Below are 22,622 nucleotides of genomic sequence, written 5' to 3' on the forward strand. Positions count from 1 at the left end.
ATTTTGAAAACAGGCTTTCTTGGGATTTGGAGCATAGAAAAACCCATGGTTTAGCCTAGATTTTTTTTCTTTTCTTTGTGGTTCTAGGGATCCAACCCATGGTCTTGTGCATGCTAGGCAAGTGCTTTACCACTGAACTACACCCCCAGCCCATAAATGAATTTTTATTTACTCCAAATAATTCAGAATTATATGGAAGCAGGAGAAATAGTGTGACTATTAAAAGAAGGGGCCCAAGAGATACAAATGCTGGAGCTGCTGAAATTCGCTGAAGAGGCAGAGATAGACATCTCTAATTGGCTGTGCTTCATTTGCAAGGCTGGCAATTTGATGAAGGAGAAGTTTTAAGAAAATTGCTAAACCCCAGGGAATTGTCCTAGAATAAAAGAAAATCATCTTCATGTTGTTTATAAAACAGAAGCAAATGCCATGCTTTGTTGTCACTTTTTAGTTTTCACAAGTGTGTAATATTGCAAAGCCCAGGATAGGAAAAAAGGATCAACTCTTCAGCAATTTCATTAGTTTTGATTTTCCTTTTAGAATATGTTATCCTGTTCTCTATTTCCTCCCCAACCACCTATTTCTTCTTCACTAGCAGTAACTAGAAAACACTCAGCTGACAGGTTCTGGAAGACTGTCTTCCTTGGCCCTTTGTTTCTTCTTTCTCAGTCTTTTCCCAGTTGACATCCAGATTCATTTGCTGCAGCTAGTTTTTTGAACTAGCTCTTAGCTCTGTCTTTTTGAAAATTCCCCTCTATCCAAAATAAATAAATAAATAAATAAATCCAAAGACATACAGGGTACCACTAAAATGTTTATTCATTGTTTTTTCCCCATCCCAGGAATCGTAAATAATAAAGCATTTATTGCAAATTAAATTTTACATAATTTTTTTTCCAGAGGTCCTTTCTCACTTTGGGTAAAGCCTATGTTTATTTCAGAAGAGACACACTGTCCAGCTTCAAATGAGGCTGTCCAGGAAAAGCTTTCTAACCCTGCAGGATTGCTTGGCAATGCTTTCTGCCGATGAAAGATCTGAGAAAGAGTGCATCTTTTCATTCTTTCTTTTCCACTTGTTGTGTAAGGCCTCCAAACCCAATGCCTGTGGGGCCAAAATTTTTGGCATAGCAAACTGTGAATGAGAAAGGGATGAGGGAAGAGAGTGCATTAGTTACCAACATTATTCCAGGTCTTGCTGTCTGGGCAGTGTTTTTACTTGAGACAACCTTTTGATAAATTTGTGCATGAGTTAACTTGTAAATACACTACACTTCTATCTGCTAATAAAAAAAACTTGCTTAGACCTTTTTGCACATTGTATTCATGGATATATTCTTATTGGAATTGGCATAATCTGTCTCTGATTGCCTGCCCAGCCTTGAGCCCTGCCACTTCCTGCCTCTGCCTTCTTCCCTAAACTCCAGGTGCATAGCACTACTTGCAATCCCTGGGTTATACCATGATGTCCAGGCTTAAGTCTCAATACTCCCTGTTCCTGGAATGCCCCTTCCCAAACCCACATTCACCCTTCAGGCCCCAGAGAAACATATCTTTCAAGAAGACTTTCCCATTACTCTAAACTGATTGCTTTTCTCTATATAGGCTACTACACTATGAAGATTTTAGGGGGCTAAGATTTAGGGGGCTATGGCCTATAAATGTTGAAGACCCTCTGTCTCCTACAACCCAGAGAAAGCAACTGCCTATAGTTCCCAACCTGTCTCATTGTGGGAAAAGCTTGGGTAACCTAAGGCCTTGGTTAACAATGCCCCCTTGACCCCCTACCCATCACTCCTCCACTCCCAAAACGTGGAGATTATTAAGACATTGTTAAGTGATGATGTACCATTGAGCAGCACAGGAGACCTTGGAGAGGCTCTGAGGTTGAAAACACATTGTCCTGGCCCTAGGGCATCTCCTTATAGTGTCAGTAAGGGCTGAGCCTCTCTATCCCCTACAGAAGACCAAAGGTTGTGGAGGAAGCTAAAGGCAGAGCTGCAAGGACCAGGAGGAAAGCCAGTTCTATCCCTGTAATCACAAGTGACATGCAGCATCAGAAATGTCAGAAGGGAGGTGAGAGAGAGGAAGAAAAAGGACAGAAGGTAATGATGGAAGAAAGGAAGGAGGGAGGCTTATAGGAAGGAGAGAGAGATGTCTTGATAAATTCAAGTGAGACCAGACTGAGTTTCTTCTTCCCCAGTCACCCCTATGTGCCACTCAGGTAGACAGTGTTTTTAGAAGAGACTGAAACTGTCGAGGCCTGAGGCCTCTTCCAAGACCAGACACAGGACACATTTTCCTCCTCTTTCTCTCTCCTCACAGGTACCAGCTATCCTGAATCACTGAGCATCTACAAGCCTGTGCTTCAATGGAGAGGACCAGAGATGAATACATTTTACTCTCCATTCTGAAAGCCCAAAACCTGACAAGCCTGAGCTTCTCTGCTCCTGACAGACACAGGCAGGCCTCTACTCATGAGCACAGTTCCCTCCCAAGGGCCCTTAGGAAGACAAGTCTAAAGTAAGTCTCCAGGACCACTCACCTTTGCAATAAAGTTCCCCGTCTTTGTCAGTGACATTTGTAGACTCTAGACTCTTCCCACAGATGGCACAGCGGAAACAGGTCTTGTGCCAAGGCTGAGGGGCACAGAAGAGTTGCATATGAGGAAAGTGAGCAATGTAGTTTATTCCATTTTGAGTCCCCTGGCCAGCAACATACAGAGGAATGCCCTTTCCCTTCCTGAATGAAGCCCCAGAATAATCTTTCCAGAGGTTTGAAAAAAATGAGATGCAATGGCCATAGCTAGCAGTTCTCAGAATCCTGTAAATGGATTTATCATGAGGATTTGCATGTATTCCTTAAGAATAGAGTGTTGCTCTAGGGTAAAAAAAAATCCAGGGAACAAACTGGACAAGAAAGGACTCGGGCTTGGGGCAGTAGGTAATGCTTATATTTAATATAAAATTAGAGAAGAAAATGGGTGAAGAAATTGGCAATTATTCAGGCCATTCAATCCTTTTCCTTTTGTTTGTTTGTTTTGTTTTGTTGCAGATGGACAGAATATTTTATTTGTTTATTTATATGCAGTGCTGAAGATCGAACCCAGTGTCTCACGCCTGTTAGGCAATTGCTCTACCACTGAGCCACAACCCCGGCCCTCATTCAACCTTTTTTTTTTTTTAGTTTTAGGTAGACACAATATCTTTATTTTCTTTTATGTGGTGCTAAGTATCGAACCCAGTGCCTCACGCATGCCAGGTGAGTGCGCTACTATTTGAGCCACATCCCGAGCCCTCCGCCTTTTTTTTTAACTCTATAAATCTGATGGCAGAGAGCAGCAGTCTGTACATTGCTTGCCTACCAGGTATCACCCATTGGTCCTCATATGTCTCTGTAAAGGGCTGGTCTTTTTGTGGAGACAGCTCCTATGTTTGAAGCCAGATTCTCTCCATATCCCTTCTTCTCTGCATTTAATATTAACAGGATTTTTTTCTTAGGTCCACCTCCTTTGGTGAATAACTTGGATTTGGGCCTGAAACTAGAGCTTATAGAAAAGTGTGCATTACTGTCTTGGATATTTAATGACTTTCCTGAGAGCCAGGACATTTGTAAGTGAGGATGCATTTCACCGATGTGAGGCAGTGGTTGTGTGGTGGCAGCAGCAGGTTGAGTTACATGGTGGTTATAGGTTCGCAGGGCTCACAACTTTCTGGAAGGATTGTGAACACTGATGGGCAGGGGCTTGTGTGCCTTTGTATTCCCCAGATCTTTTAACTGGGTGCCTTCTCCTTAGTAGGGTAATTCTTGTCGTAGCAAACTGCACCAGTTCTAGCCTTCCAAGGCAACTGTCAGGTGACAGTCACAGCCCCATACAGTGGGCAAGGATGTGTAGCATCTAAAGAGGTTGTGGGATCTAAGGAATGAAGAGTCTGACCCCCACCTTCCCAAAGTTCCCACTCTGTCTCTCATTCCCCACAACTGATCTGATGGAGATGAACAAAACCCATGTGTCTCACACAGAAGGCCTTACCTTGCCACCTCCCATGACCTTCTCAGCAGCATAGACTGACTTTCCACAGCGAGGGCACTTCTCGGACTCCCCAAACTTTGCAGTGAACTTGGAAGGATTGCTGGTGGTAGCTGAGCGTGCTGGCTTTGGGGATCTAGTAGAAATAACAAATGAATGAAATGTAAACATCCCTTGGCACACAGCATATGCCATGTGATCTTGAGTGAATTGCCTCCTCTCTGAGCCTCTGTCTCCTCATCTGGAAAGTGGCACCTTACTCATAGAATTGTTACGAGAGTTAAATGACCTGTAAAAGGACTGATAACAGTACCTACCTGGAGCGTATGGACTAATAAATGTTAGCTATACTGGGTTTAAATCCATCCTTTCTGTTGTAAAGCACTTAGCAAGTGTTCCGTGTATGTTTGTGTATGCTATTATAATTGTTGTTATTATTACTGTGATTATTTGTAACAGATTATTAACTGTGATTGTTTAAGTTTTTCTGTACATTCCAGAAATCCACCAATCTGCTCTCTACCTGAGTTGTGACAATTCTAGGTCAAGGTCTCAGGTGTAGCTCAGTGGCAGAGTGCTTGCCTGGTATGCACAAAGCCTTGGGTCAATCCTCAGCATCGCAAAAGAAAAAGAGAAAGAGAAAGTCAAATGGGGTCTTGACTGTTGGTGCTGATTCATACAAACACATTCCATGGACTGTTGAGGCATTCCTTATTACCATTCAGGCTGTAGGCCTGCATCCAAAGGGTACCTGTCCCCATGAGGACAATGTCCAAATTAGAGGCACAATAATAGCCCCTTGTGTTTTGCTTCTGTTTTTGTTGTTGTTGTAGTAATTGTTGTTGTTATTGTTTTAATATTTTAGTGTTCCCTTGTATATTATGTCACTTGAGCCTCACCACAGCCCTCTAAAAAGATAAAGCTATCTGCAGGAGAGCAAGGATCAGAGGGAAACTGCCCAACTGGTGGGGCTGGGATGACCCCTGGTCTTTAGATTCTTGTCATTCTTTGGGCAGCATTGCAAGAAAGCCCTAATGCCAAAAAGTGAGCTGTAGATAACCCATGGCAGAGAATGCCCTTAGTTTCATCTTCTTTAAGAACAATCTCTAGCTGGGATAGAGTAATAACGTTAGAATGAGTAATCACACATTCCCACACTTTTCCTGGCTCTATGGGTGGTTACTTTCTTCTAAAGGGACCAACAACTCCTCAGATGGCTTACCTGCTTTCTGGGGGAGCCTTCCAGAGAACATTTCCTCTTTGGATGTTCTGGGTCTTTTGGGACCACCCACCACCCCACGCTACCACCACAGAACTGAGCAGGGACACCAGCTGACTGGAGAGCAACAGTTCTGGGCCAGGGTATCAGTGTGATCATTAAGAATGTGGACCCGAATCTAATGTATGAAATATGATATGTCAAGAGCTTTGTAATGTTTTGAACAACCAATAAAAATAAATAAATTAATTAAAAAAAAAAAAAAAAGAATGTGGACCCAGAGAAGTAGACTCATAGATGAAGATGGCCCTTGTTAGACTGACTTTGGAGAAAATCAGGCAGTATATGGACAATCAGCAGCCAGGCAGACCCACAAACAGTGGTAATAGGTTATTTATTTCTGAAAGGCTCATCCCATCTCTGTTGACCCCTCCTCCTACGGTTGACATTAGTCATCTTACACCCAAAGGAAAGAAATCTTTTTAGTGACAAGCACACAGAGAATGGCCATTGGCTTCCTTGCCATATTTATGTGATTTACACAGAAACTCTCAAAGGGGAAGAAAAGAGACTCCATGCAGTTTTGCAAAGGTCAAACAATCGAACATCTGTACATTCTGGTTTTTCTCTTGACATGCAAACCAAGAGCCATGGTGTAAAACTAATTGCCCTTTCGAAAGGCAGATAATTTAAAGAAAGTCTTTGGAGAGATGACACATTGTTAGAACTTGGTCAGACTGAGTATTCCTATTGTTGGCAAGTCAACAATAGAGTCCATTCTCCCACTTCCAGAAAACGTTGCCATGGGAACGGAATGAACTGTCCTGGTAATTGGAGACTCTAAGGGGCGGGAGGAAACTGGGCAGTAACTCACTGTTGGAACTGCAGGCCGAGGTGCTCGCCCGTGTCAGTGCTGAGACAGCCGGCGCCTTGTCCATAACCGATTCCTTTGGGGCCATACCTGCGCCCATAGCAGACCTTACAATAGATCTCCGACTCATGAGCTGCTACTGTGGTGCTGTCCAGAGCCTTCCTGCAGGCCACTGCCAAAGAAAGGGAGGATCAGAGAAGGATCTAGAGTTGAGATCCTTCTCCCCTTTCCTGTACCCACAGTCCAAGAACACAACTTTGATTCCTGACCAGAGCATCTGTCCTAAACTGTAGACTTCAAGAGGGTCCCAGTTTCACAGATGAGGAAATTATTGGTACACAGAAAAGGGAAGTGACATGTGCTTAATCTACTAGGTAGAAATAGGCAGAGGCCAGCAGTGGAGGCAGATGTGTGGTCTTAAACCGGCTAAGAAAATGTCCCAGGACAAGAAATCATGTTAGATGATACCAAGAAGTGAGCGAGCTTGTGGGGATGGGAGAAGTTTGGGGCAGAAGAAGAACTTATTTTTCCCTAATCATGTAGGAATCAGGACTGAGCAGTTTCTGTACTTACCCTGGCCTATGAAAGGCACTGTGAGATTCAAGGAGATAGTCAACATTGAGATCACTTTAGGTCCAATTCTTGAAGCCGGGGAGGGGCAGAAAGAACAGATCTGGTCCACAGACTCCTTAGTTTTACATTGGCTCAAGTCTACTGGTCACTATATATTACCTCCTATGAAGTGTCCCCAAATTACAAGGCCACCAGTCCCCTTTTTTCCAAGGAGAAGATTTATAGATCTTTTTTTAAACAAATCTGAAGGCAAAAACTTCTAAAGATTTAAATTAAAATGTCAAATATCTTATTTAATTTACATTGTTCATCAATAATACATTGATTTGGAAATGTTACTTTTTTTTCTCGTCTCACACAAATTCAGGAAACAATTGCATCCAGTTCTTTCTCTGCATCCTACTTACAGCCAGAGTCACTTTGGGGGCAGCTGCCCTAGTGTCCCTAAGCAGCTCCCCTTCACTTCTGTCTGCTTCCTTTGCAAGGCAGTCCTATTTTGTACCTAACTAGGAGCTGTCACCTGGAAATTGTATTTTACAAAGGCCTATTAGCATAACATTCTGGCAATTTTAAAATAAATGAAGGATTTCTCAGCTTAACAATTTTCTGTATTGCTCTGCAACAATGATCCTTAAAGTGCTTATAATAAGAAGGTCATATCCCCAGTAACGATAAAACGTGCATTAAATTTGTTTTTTTTTTAACCTTTTTCCATTGAGTAATATCTGTAATCAATCCAGTAGGAATGAGGTTGTTTCAGGCTAACATGCCTTCCTCAAATGCCATTTTGTTGTTTAAAAAAGATAAAGTAATTGAATACAGACATAGAAGAAGTGAGGTAGGATTGGCCGGGAGTTGATTGAGGGTCTAGGAAGACAGGCAGTTGATGGGAGGGAGTTCATCCAACTAGTCTGTCAATATTGTGTAGGTTAAATTTTCTCAGTTAAAATAAAAAGGTTTTAAATATATAAGGCTTTGAATATAAGGCAAATCTTTTTATAAAGAATAATTTTGGGGGGAGAAAATGCTGTATATTGGGGCATAGAAGATCTGTCTCTGCCTTTCTTGCTGTCAGTTACCACCCTCCATGGCAAAAACTGCTCACATGTTTGCTGAAATTCTAGCTACTGAGGTCTTGGAGGGCAAAGATGTTTTACCTTAATATCTCCAGAACATGGCTGAGGGCCTGGGCCAGAGTTAATCCTGTGTATGTATTTTGAATGAATGAATGAATGAACGCATGTGTCAGTGAAGATCAGCCACTTATCTACAACTATACAAGAGTAAATTGCAGAACCGTAGCTGACCTCAAATTCTTTGATTCCTAGTGCTGTGCTTTTTCCCAGTCTATACCCTATGTGACCTGGCCAAGTACTTCTGTAGTGGCTTCTTAGTATCCAACTAGCTTTTGTACACAGATAGAGGAGAGCTATACTGTCCAGTACCATAGCCACATGGTATGCTGTAAGCAAAAGATGCATACCTGATTTCAAACACTTAGTACAAATACAGAAAGAATGTAAAACACCCCATTAATAGCTCATATGATTAGAATTATAGTATTTTCAATATATTAGGTGAAATGAAATGTTTCAAAATTAATTTTACCTTTTTTTGTATACTTTCAAAATAATGGTTACTGGAACATTTATATATTTGTTACATTATATCTCTTTTGGACAGCACTGGTATAGAAGATTAGTCTGGAAACTAATTATGAAGATTTATCTAGAAGTCAGGAGAACATTGGCCAAGGTGCAAGATAAAGTAGACTCTGCCTCTTTCAATTCTATTTTCAGCAACTGGAGGTTTGCCTGTGGACAGGTAAGTCTTATGAAGATAGAAAAGTATGCCCCTCTCTGGAGTCCTTCTGTTCACCACTACTGAAACTTACACTTCTCAGACCCCCATTCCCCCCTATTAATTCCAAAGAAGCCACAAAGGGTTAAAAAGGGATGTACAGCAAATGCTCAAGTCCATCCTTCCATGGCTCTATTGAACAGGGTACCTTCCTGCTACCTGTTTAAGATAAGATACCCCTACCACAGATAGCTTCCCAATTATTTCCTATTCTCACCCAGATATAATGAAAGGTTGGAAAACTTATATTTCCAGATCAAGAACCCCAGTTTCCTGTTCATAATAAACTATGCAGTAGAGATGAACAACCTCCTATAGATGGGGGAAATGCAGGCTCACAATGGTGAAATGACTTGCCCAAGTAATACATAATGAAGCCCAGGCTCAAACATATATAAGTATTTCTTAAATATCTATATCTATATACATCTATATATAGATAGATACACACACACACACACACACACACACACACACACTCACATTCCTTTCTTACTCCAATTCAGTGTTCTTTCTAAAATTTCTCACTTCCACTCTTTTTAATAACAATAGCCATTTTTAAGCAGAGGGTTCTGGAATGAACTCTCTTGATAATGAATGGATCCTGGATAATTGTAATAATAATAATGAATAGTAATGATGAATCTGAGGAGTGTGTAAGATGAATTAAAAATAATTAACCATCATTAAAACCCAAAGTATCAATCAGTAATTCCTCCAACCCAAACACTCAGAGAAGTGCTTCCCCTTTTGCTTCCATGGTAATTATATTTGCTGTGGGAGCTAAGTGATCATGAAACTCCTATATCTGGTAAAATGTTACTATTTCTAGCAATTTGAGATTGGAGTATCTCCCCCCTAACAGATGCTGCCCAGCCCTTGAAGTTCTGTTTCAAACTATATGGACAATTTGCAGCCACTGGGCTGAGGTATGGGGGTGAGATGGGGATGGGGGATGATGTAGGGAGGGAGTCTGCCAAATATGTAGCAAAGCCACCTCTTAAGCCAGACCTACAGGAGGAAAGCAGAGAAGATAAGTGGCCATTTCAAAGCCTCGGTTGTTTTTTTCCAGAACAGGACTACCTACTAGGAAACTGTAGAATGCAATGGTGTCAGAGAGCACTGGCTCTGTGGCAAATGTGTGTGACCAAATATGTGTTACAGATGGGAAATGACTTGTCCAAAGTCACAAGAGTCTGGCCGTGGACCTCAGGGGCTCGAAGCTACCCCTGGTTTTGACATTGTGTATCTATGCCGGATTCCCTTCATGAAGTCACTGGTTCCCAGGCCCTGAATTTACAGAAATAGCATGTGTTGCCTCCTACCTTACATAGGTTCTCTCTTAGGAAAAACTAGTCACAGTTGGCTTCAGTGACAGCTGGCTAGAGGTGGTGGGGGTGTGGGAGGAGGGGAGTGGCAGGGGTGTGGGGGGAGGGGAGCAGGGGTAACAAAACAGAAAGCCAAATCCACCCTGGCTTTAGATAAGTGCTGGCTTTCTATTTCTGCCAAGTCACATTTTGTAAATGCCACCACTGGGTCAAGGGTTTTGCCACAGAGAGCAGAGGCAGGCCAGCTTGTCCTGACTGTGAGCTACAGGAAAACGACCTCTGAGTTGGGAGCGTGGTTGGAGAGAGGGTGCTGGGTACTCAGGAGAGCACTGTTCCCTCTAAGTGGGACCCATGGGTTATATTCCTCACATGTTCCTGGGCCAGGCTCCTACATACTGACATCAACCTACAGTACCAGTGGTTTAGGGAGAACTTTGAAATGCCCTCTGGATGTGGAAGGCCCTCCTGAGGTATCCACCCAACTCACTGCAGTGGAAACAGGTCTTATGGAAACTCCTTCCATTGCACTGGATTTCTTCCGCATGGTAGACAGTCTTTTCACAGGCTCCGCATTTTGCTCCTCCACCCCAGTTTGGCATCTTGAAGACTCTCTGATCAAGGTCAAGTCTAAAGAGGTTATAAAGCAAATACTATTAATTTAGGAGGCCCCAAAAGTGAATCAATCCCAAGTAATACAGCGATCTGAGAACCAGGATCCAGCCCCATTTGTTTGGTGGTTCATTCATTCATTAAGCAAATAGCTAGTATGTGCGAGTCTTTGAATAAGCTCAGATGCCCAGGAGGCTTTGAGTGGTCATTTTATCACTTTGGGACTCAGTTTCCTCTTCTTTTAAATTTCAATAGCATCTTTCCCTATTTGTCTCACAGTGTTCCTAGAAGGGATGGATGCTAATTTTGATTATATAAAATATGTACTAATGTAAATACTATTTTCCATATAAAATGTTTTTTTTTTAAAAAAGTTATTCCATCAGGAAAGAAAGTTACCTATGAAAATAGTATTATTTTCTTGTCTAGCTCAGCTCTTCCCCTGTCAAGCTCCCCATACTGGGGATTAAACCCAGGAACACTCTACCACTGAGCTATATCCCCAGTCCTTTTTAAAATTATTTTTAAAAAATTTTGAGACAGTCTCTCACTAACTTGTCCAGGCTGGCCTCAACTGCCAATCCTCCTGCTTCAGTTTCCCAAGGGACTAGGATTATAGGCATGCACCATCACACTGAGTTTAGCTCAGGGTTCCTTTAATTACCACGGATCTTGCTAAAATGCAGATTCTAATTTGGTGAGTCTAGTAACAGGCAAAGTTGATGGTGCTAATAGTGAACTACCCTTTGGATAACCAGGCCTTACTTAGCTTATTTTGCTGATAAAAATACATGTTTTATTCAGATTTATTCCATATATCACATATACACTATATTTATTCCATACACACACACACACACACACACACACACATCCCTTTTTAAGAATATCATTTCCCAGACAAGGAAATGATGTCAGTGGTCTGGAACCTACCTTATGTTTTCAGGTCCCCTTAACTAGCTGTGTGTATATGGAAGAACTATAAAGCTTCTCTTTACCTCCTCCTACCTGCATAGTAAAGATAGCCATGCTTTTCCCTGCTGCTTCCCAGTGTTGTTTTAAGGAACAAATGACACCATACACGAGAAGGGATGTGACAGAGTTCATAGCACTTGACAGGAGCCTGACAACGTTACTGACTTGCCCCCTGCACCCTTGAAGCTCATTATGTTTCGAGAAGCTGCTTATAGGCACAGCCAAGGCCGTCCTTGTCTTCTCTCCAGAGGATTATGTTTATGAGACATTAACCAAAGAAGAGGATTTTAAAAAATAATTTTCATATATCATATCTGTAAGTATGACTCCAAGTTTTCAGTTCTCCAAAAGCAGAACTGAAATAAGCTGTCAATATTTAATGAAATTTCTGAAATCCTGCCAGTCACCCAGAGGGCTGAATTTTTACTGGGATCCTTTGGTTTCTAAGAAGGCAGGTGTGTCATCTTGTCATTGTCACTAAGCACTATCAGGTCATTCCAAGTGGCTTCTCTGATCTTCACTTTCCCTTCTGGGAATCCAGTCACCTTCTTATAATAGTTGGCGATTAATGCTAAGCCCTCCTGGGTCAACTGCTTGGGATTGTATCTCACAGTCTCCCAACAAAGACAGTTTTTGCTAAGAAACAGAAAGTAAATAGAAAACAGACTACTGAGCCTGACACTAGGACTGAAGGGAATGTTCCTGTCTAAATAGCCTTCTGAAGAGCTTTTCCTGCTCAGAATAACCGAGGTTAGCTGGGAACATCCTATCTTTCCTCTGATACAAGCAGGATCTTCTGTTTAGTTAGTAAAATTTTAGAAAATAATGTTAAAAACAGGAAATGGGGGCTGGGGTTGTAGCTCAGTGGTAGAGTTCTTGCCTAGAACAGGTGAGGCCCTGGGTTCAATCCTTAGTGCCACATAAAAACAAGTAAATGACAACAAACAAATAAATAAAATAAAGGTTCAATCCTTAAAAAAATAAAAACAGGAAATGTGGTATTCCTATTTCTTTAGAACAGTTTGTTTAGTATAAGAGAAAGAGTAATGGATTTTTAATGGAAAAGCTTGGAATCAAGCCTATAGTCCTTCCCTCCCTCCCTCCCTTCTCCATACATTTGCTACCTGCCTATCATGTGTCAAGCATTGTACTAGGTCTTGAGTAGCAGATCAAGGAGGTGAAGAACTTGTAAAAATGAGTATTTTACCAGGCATACTAGCACATGCCTGTAAACCCAGCTACTCAGGAGACTGAGGCCGGAGGATCACAATTTCAAGACTTTCCTTGGCAACTTAGTGAGACCCTGTCTCAAAATAAGTCTTTAAAAAGGGCTGAGTATATCTCAGTGATAGAGCACTTGTTTTGTATGTGCAATAACCTGGCTTTAATTCCCAGTATAGAGAGGAAGGAAGGGAGGAAAGGAGGGAGGAAGGAGGGAGGGAAGGAGGAACAAGAAGTAATTTGTGTCCTTTGGCATTGAGAAGCTCATGTTCTAGTGACAAACATAGACAGGAGCCATTTTACTCTGAACCAGAGAAGAGTCTTTTGAGATCATAGAGGAGATTACATTTAATTAGGGGTTTGAAGGTTGAATAGGAATTCAGCAGATAGAGAAAGGGGGAAGGAAATTTCAGGGAAAGAAAAAATCTTGATATACTTAAAAGAGCCTAAATAGTTTACTTTAGATTCCATTTTAACCATAGACTTTCAGAGTTGGAATAGATTTTTAAGATTGTCTCATCTCCTCATTTTTTAATTAATTTTTTTTATTTATATATGACAGCAGAATGCATTACAATTCTTATTACACATATAGAGCACAACTTTTCATATTTCTGGTTGTATGCAAAGTGCATTCACACCAATTCGTGTCTTCATACATGTACTTTGGATAATAATGTCCGTCACATTCCACCATCATTTCTAATCTCATGCCCCCTATAACCAAGGTGTGACAAAAAAGTAAACATTTGGAGGTATTTTCTTAACTAATTTATTTTTCCCAGATGCCTCCTCTCAAGAAAGATAATACATGTTCTAAAAAGAACAGAATCAAATAGAGGATAAAGTTAATATATGTCATCCAGGAACATGACAGTGACACTTATAAAATTAAGGGTGTAGAAATTTTCAGTGAAAACAATTCTAGGTCAAATTTCTCATTCCATATCTTCAGAAATATCATTGGTATGTCCTACAAGTTAATGGGAGACATATTTGCCTTTTGGGATATATAATTTTTTCAGTAATTGCCTAGGCATACTTTTCAAAATGAGGGTAAGATTACAGATAATACCTTCTTCACAAGCTAATGTGTCTTTGCAAGCTTGTTTTTAAGTGATCATAAATATCTGACATACACACATCAGAACTGGAAACCCAAAATAGAAATCTGTGAGTATTCTATTAACAGATGCTATTAGCGGTTCCATTTCTAAAGATGGGAGCGTAGCAATGCAGGCTAAACACAGAAAATGTCACATTTCTTCTCCCAGTGTTCACAGGGCAAAAGTCAGAGGCTGTTTTAAAGAATCCTAAATCCAAAGATGTGGATTCTAACCATGACCTTATGACCTTAAACTTGAGTGGAAAATGTGGATAATATTATCTCTTGCACAGGATTGTTGTGAAGATCATGGAAAAGGATGAAATCAAAATCAGTATTGAGAAGCCAAAACAGCAAGGCACCATTACCCACTTTATTTCAGGTTATTCAAACAGCACCAATGTGCTAATTAAGTCCCAATGATTTGAAAGTACATTTAGGTCCTGGCTCACAAACATAACCTTTTCATCTTCCACATTGCTTCGGAATTCCTGTGTCTCAACACTCTCCTAGCCAGGCTTGGAATGTAAATGTATCCTGGCAAGGTGCCAAGAGATGGGCCATTTGTTTACCAGTGTTGCCTGGAACTGGTGAGGGTCATTGAAGGTGGGACACCAAATATAGGTTTGCCCGTCACTCAGCCCCATTTGTCATCTGTGTCACAATCTCCATCACACCACCTGGCACTACCCTTGGGGCCCACCCTGAGATAGCTGTTTGGTCACAGACAAGCCATGGGTCAGAACTGAAATGAGGCAGATGTATTTTTATGAGGATGACAAAGCAGGGTCCCTGTGTCAGCTTGGGACAGGCTGGAGTACAGTCTTGGATACCCAGGGCTCAGTGAGAGACAGCCTTGTGTAGACTTCTTAGCCGGTAATGAGGTGGAAGAGGGTGCCTGGAAATGTGCAGTAGTGGGGGTGAGGGACAGGCATAGGCCAGAGTTCTGTGCCTTCTTGCTGCTTCAAAGCTGTATGATCTGGGAAAACCGTTCAACCTCTCTGAACTGGAACAGTAGTTCAAAGACAGGACAATAGTCCTTGCCATCACTATTATTTGGAGAATTGCTTCAGTTCTGTCAAATCACTTTGTAAACTGTATTATAAAATGTAAGGGCTAATGAGTTCTGCTACAATGTGAAATTGACATGTATTGATCTGAAAAAAAAAAAATTTATGCTAGGGTTTAAACTCCCCAAACCCTTTTTAGTTTTTATTTTGAGACAGGGTCTTGCTAAATTGCTTAGGGCCTCATTAAGTTGCTGAGGCTGGTTTTGAGCTTCAGATCCTCCTGCCTCAGTCTCCCAAGTCTCTGGGATCATAGGTATGCACCACTGTACTCAGCTCCATCTGAATTTTTGAAAGAATAGCCAATCTTGAGCACATTCTTCCTAATCCAACTTCTTCCTTCCCTTCTCCAACTAGGAACTGAAAGATATCTTAATTCAAAAGTGGAAATGGTACATAAAATGGCCACTTGGTGATTCAGTTTCTTCTTCTAAGGATTAATTGAAGAATTTTGGAGGGAACCTTAGACTAAGATTTTGAGCAGAGATCTCAAATGACAGTGCCACGATGTTTTCAGCTCAGGATTGGCTCTCTTGGTCACCCTATTGACTCTACACAGTGTGTTTTGTTTGTTTACACTGGCTGAGATAAAGATCTTGGATCATAGGAATGCATATCTGGAATTTAGGAGATACTCATATCATTACTAATGTGCTCACATTACTGAAGCTGACAGGTCTGGATCACAGCCCTTGGGCCAGACACTAAGCACATCTCATGAGCTGCCACGTACTGTTGAAACATAGACTTCTCAGAGAAAGTAAATGGGGTCTTGGGGAAATTAGATCACATGACTGGGATGTATTTCAAGACTAAATTGGAACTCAGATCTCTTGACTCCAAAGCTGTATTCCCACATTAACATTAACTACTATTTGTTTACTACTCATAAGTTGCTTCACATATATTATCTTTAGTACTTGAAACAGCTCCACACAGCTAATTTTGTTATCCCCATTTTGTAACTGAACACTGAGCTGCAATTCAAACACCAGTTAGGCTGGTTCAGTATCCAACAAACTGGAGAGGGGAAAGAGCTGGCATCTCCATTAACCAAACTTTTAGTTGATTGGAATTGAGTCCTGACAGACCATCCTCTCCCTATGGGACACAGCACTCATGGGAGAAGTAGCAGAGAGTTTGACTCAGTAAAGGACTTTCTAAGAGTCAGTGCTATTCAAACATGGAAAGGGCTCCTTTGGGACTGGAGAGGTCTTTCTAGCTATTGATTTTCAGCTCTTTAGGTAATAGATGTCCAAGTGGCCGTGATGCCGTGAGACCCTTTCAAAGGTTCTTGACAGCTCTGAGACAGATTTAAGGATCTGAACAGTGAATGAAGCCTTTCCCTGTAGAAATCCTGCCCAGTGGTGTCCCCTCTCAAACACTCCCTCTTAGTTCAGGTAACAAAGATGACATAGTGTCATGGTGTACCTTAGCAACTTACTCAAATTCTTGAGCCCTGTCCTCATGCACGTAAAGGCAGGATGAGAGAGCGTGTATGGGAAGACTGTTTTCAGGTTGAATAAGATAACATTATCTAAGATGCTATATATAAATTCTTAATACCCAACAGGTATTTGATCATTTTAGTCACTTTCATTATTTCTACTGTTGATGGTGGTATTATTATTTGATCTCCAGCTTTCAAACCTATTTTCATAAAGCAAGCAAATCTCTCTCTGCTTTTTCTCCATGGCCCTTCTGGTGCAGATCATGAACCAACTATTTCTCAGCCTCCGGAGTGTGTCACACACATGTGGCCAGACCAGAAGTGAGGCAGTCCCCTCAGGGTAGAGCAGGTTGCCTGACACCATTGGCTACAAGTCAGACAAGGTCCTGAGTCTCTGCCCCAGACAGCCCCTGCCTCTTTGGCAGCTCTGGTTGAGCTCACCTTGCTGGTGATCTGCAATTTGAAGGGAAGCAATGTGCCTGTCCCACACAGTGGCCCTGTGGCCCAGGGGAAATACACTCATCTGCCCTGGAGTAGGACATTCAAGGTCAGCGGCTTCCTCCTAAGCTGCTGAACCCAGATACATATACAAATTCTCCCAGCATTGGCCCTTTCACAAAGCCTAAGAAGCATGAATTGCATTATTTCCCAGCATGGAAATAACCCAAAACACAGGCTCTCGCTCAATTAAAATGCAGGCAAGGTAGTCACACCCTCAGACTAAGGTGGCAACACATGGTCATGTTACACCTTTTCTGAAATTATCTCCAAGTCATGACCCACTGTTACTGTCAGAAACTCCCTCTTTGTTCTAAGTTGACCTTGATGCTTTATTTTTAAAGATAACATTGTATCCTATTTTATATCCTGGCTCTGTTGCTTTGTGGACATGTGACCCTGTTCCATTACTATGCTTTGAACTTTAGTTTCTTCCTTGAGAGGATGACATTTTCAGGACTTTGCATGATAGTTAAATAAGTTAATACTTGTTCTGAGACTTCCTAGTGCAATTAACCAAGCGCCAACGTACGATTAGCCCTTGCCCAGGAAGACGTTGCTCATGGAGGCTCAGAAATAGCTTCCATCCTTCCTGACCCTTCAGAATATTGCTGTTTCCCTTTCTGCTTTCCTTCCCTGAAAAATATATGCACATTTTTTCACATTTGCAGGCATCACATCTCCCTCTGATTGTGAAGCCTAATAGACAAATCCTATTCTCAGATATCTGAGCAGCAAACTTGTAATTAGAAGGCTGAACGCCTAGTTGTGCTTCCTGTGTTATATCCCTAGACCTGTGTCCTTCCTCTTGTAAACAAATTAATCATCTTCCGATGCCTAATCAGTGTCTTACCCACTCTGACCCCTGGACTTTTATCTTCTCCCTTGTACTATCTACTCCTTGTACCCTCCACACCCCATCAGGCGTGGCACTGGGCCGTTTCTAAAAGGCCTTGGGTATTTGTATAATTTAATTAAATGTTCCAAAGTACTGTCTATACTTTATCTCGTTCAATTCTGACAAATTCTGGAAAGATAGGTGGTCTTACCTTAATTTTACTGTTCAGACAATGGAAACTGAGAAGCTAAATGATATTCAGAGTTAATTCAAACTAACTCTTTGATGGTGCTCTTGTTCTCTTCCCTTCTCAAAGTTTCTAGGATTTCTGAATTTGTTTTCTACCTCTTTTGAGAGGATTTTCGTTAATTGCCTGTTGAAGGCTGCTGATCACCAGCTCTCCTTCTTCCCCGCCCTTTCTCTCACTCTGTGTCCTGCCTCCCCATCTCTGATGGATGGCTTGTATGTGGGGTTATAGAATATTTGTCTTTCTAGGCCCTGGGGAGCACTCACCAAACCCTGGGTTGCTGTACCTCCTGCCTAACAGCCAGGGCTTATTTCCACTGACCACAGATAACTAGGTTGTTCAGAAAGGAACCAAAGCCACATCAGAAAAATCTCCCACATTTTCCGGGTCATAAAGCAGTTTCACATACATTGGATATACCCAATCCAAAAAGTAAGCTGAGGGTACCAGCTGTCTCCATTTCCCTTCCTCCTTGCTGTTCTTGCCTTCCTTCCGTGACTAGTGCTGCCTCTACCTGTCCCAACCTTGAAACAGGAGGTGGTCAAAACCTGCTCATTCAATTGCTTTCAGTTGCATTTAGACAAAGCTTTCTTGCTGGTCACAAATTCCTCCTTCTTGGAGGAGTCATTGCCCTGGCTCAGGGAAGGAGCAGAAATTAGAAGCAGCAGCTTTGATCTTTTGGCAGCATTTCCACTCAGGCCATTAGTTAAAACTACTTCTCAATCACAGCTATGCCTGTCACTCAAATATTAAAAAGAAATTCTTGACAAAACCTAGAGGAAACACTGGGAATCACCCCTTGCCCCTAGCTGGGAATTATCATCTGATTAAATAAGAGCTTTTAATGGATTTTCAACTTGGCAGTTTCTTTTTTGGGATCAGTTTTGATTAATTTTAAATGATTAAAAGTAAGCTGAACATCCTTGAGATATAAAAGCTATTTTTAAACTAACAAACCTGAAATCTCAGTCATTCACTCCCACCTTTTGAGTAGCATAATTCAACGTACTTTGAGCATGGAAAATCTGTCTTCAATGATGCTGCATCTATTAAAACTGCCTTGGAACTCTAGAGTACTTCATAGTTTAGAAAAATGTCACCACATTTCTATGGATCTTTGAAGAAGAGGAGACCAAGACCATGAGTGGGAACTTCCTTAGAGTTCATCCACTAGTTATGTGGTGGGTTTGGGACTAGAATGCAGATCTATTTTCTTCTGCTTCCTGCCACCCCAACTAAGACAATAGGAAAAATTCCTCCATGAAAGTGGTTTTAGAAAAAATAATTCCTTACTCATTTCTTTGTGTTAAACATTTCTTTGTCTTAAACACCCTTTGTGTTTTAGTGCATGTGTGGTAGTGCTGAGGATTGAACCCAGGGCCTTCTGCATGCTAGGCAAATGCTCTATCAATGAGGTACCTCTTCAGTGCCTGAACCGAATATTAATCTTGCTTCTTGAATTTTTAACAACTGTATAATCTGAATGTCCCTGTACACAATCAGAGTCCCAACCGTCACCCAGCCAGCCCACCCCCAGATCAAATGCCAGCTTCACTCCACTTACCTGCCCGTGTGGTCTCCGTCAGTTCAACTGAGTGAGGGGGGCTCTCGTCTTCTTTAAATATATGGAGGCTGTCACCAGCTTGGCCTGTGGAGGGAAGAGTAGGAGGGAGGCCGAGGGGAGAGGATGAATGAGACATGAGTAACACAACTGCTATCAGAGGCTGAAAATAGCCTGTGACCACAGCCCTGAGTTTTGTTCCCCTCACGCCAGCTGGGAGGCTCTTGGAGAACAATATCACTTGGGGTCTGTTTCAATTGTCAGTTGCCTATGGTACCAAGAGATCAATTTGTGGAATGTTTATCTTCTGATCAATTGGTTAGAATGGAAAGAGCTAAGAATTTATTTCTAAAGTCGTTTCGCCAGGCCCTACACCACTGAATGTCCTGGAAATGGACACAAAGTACCTGCAATGACTCATGAGCCATGTCTGGGAATCCTCTGGAATTCTGAGATACAGGTCACTGTGCTCGTGAGGAGAACTCAGAGCTAAAAATAAGAGTGATGGGGGTCTGAAGCGACACTGAGCTAATCACTTCAAGGAAGCATGGTGGGGAAAGCCAGCTGATCATCAGAGGCCTGTCACTCTGTCTTACAAAGAAAAGTTCTCTCTCAAGTTTTGAGCTACTTTGTTCATCATCTTTTTCTGTTTAAGAATTTGATCCAGCAGTTCATCATTTTTATCATCAAAACATTGTATTTATGACAAGTTAGAGATAGACCCACATTTTCCTTGGAGGTTGAATTTCTCTTTGTCTGGAATGCACAGTTTGGTTTTGGCCAAGCATCATGGATCCACATGATTCATAGAATTTAACAGCTGGCAAGAAGATCAGAGACTTAAAGACCAATTTTTTATGTTACAGATGGGGAAACTGAGGCACCTAACCCAGAGCATGGCAGGGTCTAGATTGGAATTCAGGTCATTTGTTCCTTATCACTTTTTACTCATGTTGACTTGGATGTCAAGGTTGGGTATAGCTGGACTCAAACAGGAGGTTTCTGAAATGTAGCCCTTTAATCATCTTAGCTCTTCAGTTACCTCTCCACAAAGCAATTGGTTGAGGGATGGGAGATTTCACTGTCAGGAGGGTTGTGATTTCACAAAGATAGCATCCATGGCACTCTTCACATGAGCCATCCTTGGTCAGTGTTCTCATAGAACAGCATGTGTCCATCTTAGAAATGAGGCAATGATAATTGCCTTGTAAAGTTAAGGCTAAAAAGGACTTCAAAAGTCTTCTCAAATAGTGGCTTTCAAAATTGTGCATGTGTATGTTTATGTTATCAACATTTTATCCATAGATAAATAAACATCAATGTTTAAAAAGTTAAAAGACAGAGGAGCCCGTAGTTGGCACCATCATTGCCATGTCCCCTTCCCACACCCTGACTTGCCTTTATATCCCTGCCCACAGCAAGACGTGTAGATCATCTGGGTTTCAGTTTCAGATTGTAATTAGCTGTGGTCATCATACATTAGTAGCTATTTAAATACAATAAATTTTACTATTTTCTTCATTCAAGTGCTTCTTGTATATTTTTTGTATCTTACATTTTAAATTCTCTGTGTATGATAGAATGCATTATTGATGAACTCGTTGAGTCTGTTAGAAACTTACTAATGTCTCTCATAATTGAAAAGGTCTTCGTATTGGTTTTCTAAAGTTGCTGAAACTAATATCACAGACTGGGTGGCTTAAATACAGAAATTTATTCTAGACAGGGTGGTACATATCTGTAATCTCAGCTCTTTGGGAAACCAAGCAAGAGGTTTGCAAGTTTGAGACAAACCAAGACCAAGTCTCAAAATAAAAAGGGCTAGTCATGCAGCTCAGTAGTAGAGCACTTGCCTAGCATGTGTGAGGCCCGGAATTTTTTCCCTGGTACCAAAAATTTAAAGCATTTTTTAAATAAAGATTTATTTTCTCACAATTCTGAAGGCTAAAAGTCTAAGATCAAGGGGCTATTGGTGTTATTTTCTTCTGCTTGGCTTATAGATATTCTCCTTGTGTCTTTATGTGGTCTTCACTCTAAGTGTCTATGTCCTAATCAATCTGTCTCTATCACTGGGGAATGACCCAGGAACACTCCACCACTGAGTCACCCTTTTTATTTTGAAATAGAATAAAATTTAGGTTCTTGCTAAACTGCTGAGGCTGGCCTCAAATTTTCAATCCCCCTGCCTCAGCCTCTTGAACAGCTGGGATTGCAGGTATGGGTCACTGCAACTAGCTCCTAATCTCTTCTTATGAAGACACCATTCATACAGGTTTAGGACCCACCCACATGATTTCATTTAATCTTAATTACTTCTTTGAAAGCCATTTCTCCAAATACAGTATCATATTTTGAGGTACTTGGGGTTCGGACCTAACATGTGAATTTGAAGGAGACTCAATTCAGTTTTAATTTTGTCTTCCATTTGAATGCTAGTATGGTTAAATTTTTTTTTCAAGAGAGAGTGATAGAGGGAGAGAGAGAGAGAGAGAGAATTTTTTAATATTTATTTTTTAGTTCTCGGCGGACACAACATCTTTGTTGGTATGTGGTGCTGAGGATCGAACCTGGGCCGCACGCATGCCAGGCGAGCTCGCTACCGCTTGAGCCACATCCCCAGCCCAGTATGGTTAAATTTAGAAGTTGTCCTTGATATTTATCCAAAGAACTCAAATCAGCATACTATATTGATACAGCCACGTTAATATTTATAGCAGTGCAATTCACAATAGCCAGGATATGGAACCATCCTAGGTGCCCATCAGTAGTTGAATGAATTAAGAAAATGTGGTATACAGACACAGTGGAGTTTTACTCATTCATAAGGAATGAAATCGTGGTATTTGCTGGTAAATGGATAGAACCAGAGAACATTATGTTAAGTGAAATAAGCCAGAATCAGAAAATCAAGAATCAAATGTTCTGTTTCATAAGAGCAAGCTAGAACAAATAAGGGGGTAAGGGTGGGGGTCAGATATTATAAAGACAGAGGAAGACCAGCAGAGTAGAGATTGATGGGGAGGGAAAAGGGAGGAAATACAGAATAAATTGACAAAATTACACTGTGTACATGTAAAACAGTGAGTTCCACTTTTATGTATATGTATAAAGCACAGTTTAAAATAAACAAATGAGTGAAAGGTAGAACAGTAGAGTAGGAAAAGGAGGATAGG

The 22,622-nt window shown here is 41.3% G+C and overlaps 1 protein-coding gene across 1 annotated transcript; it reads right to left on the reverse strand.

The window, feature by feature from the left end:
• Window positions 1-796: 796 nt before the first annotated feature.
• On the reverse strand, window positions 797-19,602 carry CSRP3 (cysteine and glycine rich protein 3). Its single transcript, XM_081282005.1, has 6 exons — window positions 19,453-19,602; window positions 10,366-10,505; window positions 6,121-6,289; window positions 4,031-4,163; window positions 2,543-2,636; window positions 797-1,132 (listed from the first exon to the last, which is right to left on the reverse strand). Exons 2-6 carry the CDS (start codon window positions 10,475-10,477, stop codon window positions 1,056-1,058), a joined length of 585 nt encoding a protein of 194 aa, XP_081138131.1. The 5' UTR covers window positions 10,478-10,505; window positions 19,453-19,602; the 3' UTR covers window positions 797-1,055.
• Window positions 19,603-22,622: the final 3,020 nt, after the last annotated feature.

This window comes from Spermophilus citellus (assembly GCF_964194105.1).
Source record: "Spermophilus citellus genome assembly, chromosome: 2".
Classification (NCBI taxonomy): Eukaryota; Metazoa; Chordata; class Mammalia; order Rodentia; family Sciuridae; genus Spermophilus; species Spermophilus citellus.

Excerpts from the sequence above, each read along its gene's own strand:
- CSRP3 (XM_081282005.1), bottom strand. The coding sequence starts at position 10,477 with ATGCCAAACTGGGGTGGAGGAGCAAAATGCGGAGCCTGTGAAAAGACT. Across the intron at positions 4,164-6,120 it reads CTCGGCCTGCAGTTCCAACA|ATCCCCAAAGCCAGCACGCT; the intron begins GTGAGTTACTGC and ends TATTTCTACTAG. Across the intron at positions 1,133-2,542 it reads CGGGGAACTTTATTGCAAAG|TTTGCTATGCCAAAAATTTT; the intron begins GTGAGTGGTCCT and ends TCTCATTCACAG.